Source organism: Buceros rhinoceros, unplaced genomic scaffold (genome assembly GCF_000710305.1).
Source record: "Buceros rhinoceros silvestris isolate BGI_N320 unplaced genomic scaffold, ASM71030v1 scaffold10353, whole genome shotgun sequence".
Lineage (NCBI taxonomy): Eukaryota > Metazoa > Chordata > Aves > Bucerotiformes > Bucerotidae > Buceros > Buceros rhinoceros.
In genome coordinates this window covers 84,250-86,391 of record NW_010403082.1, presented here as the reverse complement: position 1 = coordinate 86,391, position 2,142 = coordinate 84,250, and the positions used below count along the sequence as shown (strand labels likewise).

General features: G+C 40.3%; 1 protein-coding gene across 1 annotated transcript in view; it reads left to right on the top strand.

Annotated features, from left to right (window-relative positions):
- The window catches only part of BIN1 (bridging integrator 1), a gene marked incomplete at its 5' end in the record, with an annotated part of 53,791 nt that extends 52,843 nt beyond the window's left edge, over positions 1-948 (top strand). Inside the window, one exon of the mRNA XM_010132868.1 lies at positions 208-948. Coding sequence (XP_010131170.1) covers positions 208-315 — 108 coding nt within the window. The remainder of the gene's footprint in view (positions 1-207) is intronic.
- Positions 949-2,142: the final 1,194 nt, after the last annotated feature.

The window sequence follows — 2,142 nt, the reverse complement described above, 5'->3', positions numbered from 1 at the left end:
CATGCTGATACTGATGGGATTTAGCCTTCTCCCTGTTTAAAAGGGTACAAAAGCATTCTCCCCCATCCATCCTCTTCCTGGATTGTCTCCAAGCCAAATATGAGCATGGCTTTGGTAATGCCTTGATACCTCCTCGGTCTGTACTCTGTAAGAAAAATCCCTGCTCACATCTATCCCTCAGTGTCTCATCTCTATCTTCTTCTCCAGGACGAAGGATGGCTGATGGGCGTGAAGGAGTCTGACTGGATCCAGCGTAAGGAACTTGACCAATGCCGAGGGGTTTTCCCAGAGAATTTCACAGAGCGGGTGCAGTGAAAGCTCAAGCTCACCAGCCGCATTTCTGCTGGAAGAAAGCAAGTTTTATGTAGATAATTGAAAAAGAACAGCGAAATGAAGAGAGAGTTTTAAAGGAACAGAAGCCTGAAAAAAAAGTCAAGCTTAAAGGGTGTGTTCTTCTCAAAGGGCAGGGTTTCAGAAGTAAATTGAAATTCAAAGTGTTATTAAAATAGATACTTATTAATAATAATAAGGCAAGTCAAATACCCTCTTCCCCCTTTGGTTTTAACAGCATTTGGATTCAGAGGACTGATGCAGAAGCAACTCAGTGTGGTTCTGTAAATACTGCATTGACTGAATTGGCGAGGTGTCAGTCTGACCCCTGGAAAGGCAGTATTTGTCTAATGGCTTGAGAGTGGAAGCTGCATTTGCTCTTGGGTGGGTTCACCTGTTTTATCTTGAAGGTGGCTTGCATGGCAACCATAAAAATTCAGCCTTCCTGACATGTTCAACCTACAGTAGGTCAAACTTTCTGTTATGCTGTTGAAAAAAATAGTGTATAGTGTTCACCAATACAATGTATGTGCGTGTGTGTGTTTTATTTTCTTCCTTTAAAGCAATGTTACACAAACTGTGGTTTTTGTACATGTAAAGATAGAAAAGACTACATGGAAAGGACATGGAGAAGGTGAAGTGTGCGAAGCTCTGCTCAGTCCAAATTTCTTTCAAATGCAGACGCCTGAATTCTCGCAGTAGAATTGGCCTGTGGAATGCTAAGGGGAATGGAGAAATTCAAGGAGAGAAACAAGACAAAACAAGCAGGTTCCATTTAGATGTCTCTGAAATTTTAGAGGGGGAATCCTCTGCCCTGAAAACCCTGTAGGCAGTTATGGAAAAGCTTAGATCCATGTAGATGGAAGATAGCTCTAAAATCTGGCTGGTTAGAAAATTTACTTTTAAACAAATAGGTAAGGGAAGAAATTTTTTTTCTGAAAGAATGTCTAAGAAAAAACACTGAGGAAAAACCGATTTGCTTTCTGTGGTTTTAATTGGCATTGTTATTTGTGGAATTGTTTTCCTTATTTTCCCTTGAAGAGTTCTGTAAGTGAGATATCGTTAGATCAGCTTTCTCCAGTGCTGTGCTGGTGATCAAGTTAACCTCTATAAAAACTGGACTTTTGAAATACTCATTTAGAATGGCTGCATGACTTCACGATATTTTAATACATTAGTAAGGAAGGCAAGAACATCAAAGTGTCAGTGTCAAGAAGACACTCTGCAGTCTAATACTGATGCTGAGACCTTTCCTATACCTTTCCTTTGCTCCTGTTTGTTTTTGAGTTTTGTTTTTTAGTTTAAACAAGCAGATGAGAAGGCTGTTTCGAAGTGCATATTACACTTGTTAAAATAAGCCAGTCTGACCCTCCAAGACTCTGAAGTCCCACGAAGGTACTTTAAACTTTACTTGAATACTGATGCAGCTGGCAAGCAGGTCAGGCTATTATAATTTTTTTTTTTATGGCTTTCCCCCCACCCCCTCCATGATATTTTTTGAAGTCCCACGAAGGTACTTTAAACTTTACTTGAATACTGATGCAGCTGGCAAGCAGGTCAGGCTATTATAATTTTTTTTTTTTATGGCTTCCCCCCACCCCCTCCATGATATTTTTGCCTTGAAGGGATTTTTAACAGTGAGGTTACCTCCAGCTGCAAAGGGACAGGATCACTCTCTGAGTTAATCTTCCTAACGGTTAGGAAGTGGCTTTGGTCAAAGATGCACAGAATGCTGACACACGCTACTGAAAGTCCCACCTTTCCCAACCTGTTTTCGTTGTTTGTAGGGCAAAAGTGGATTTTTTTTTTTTT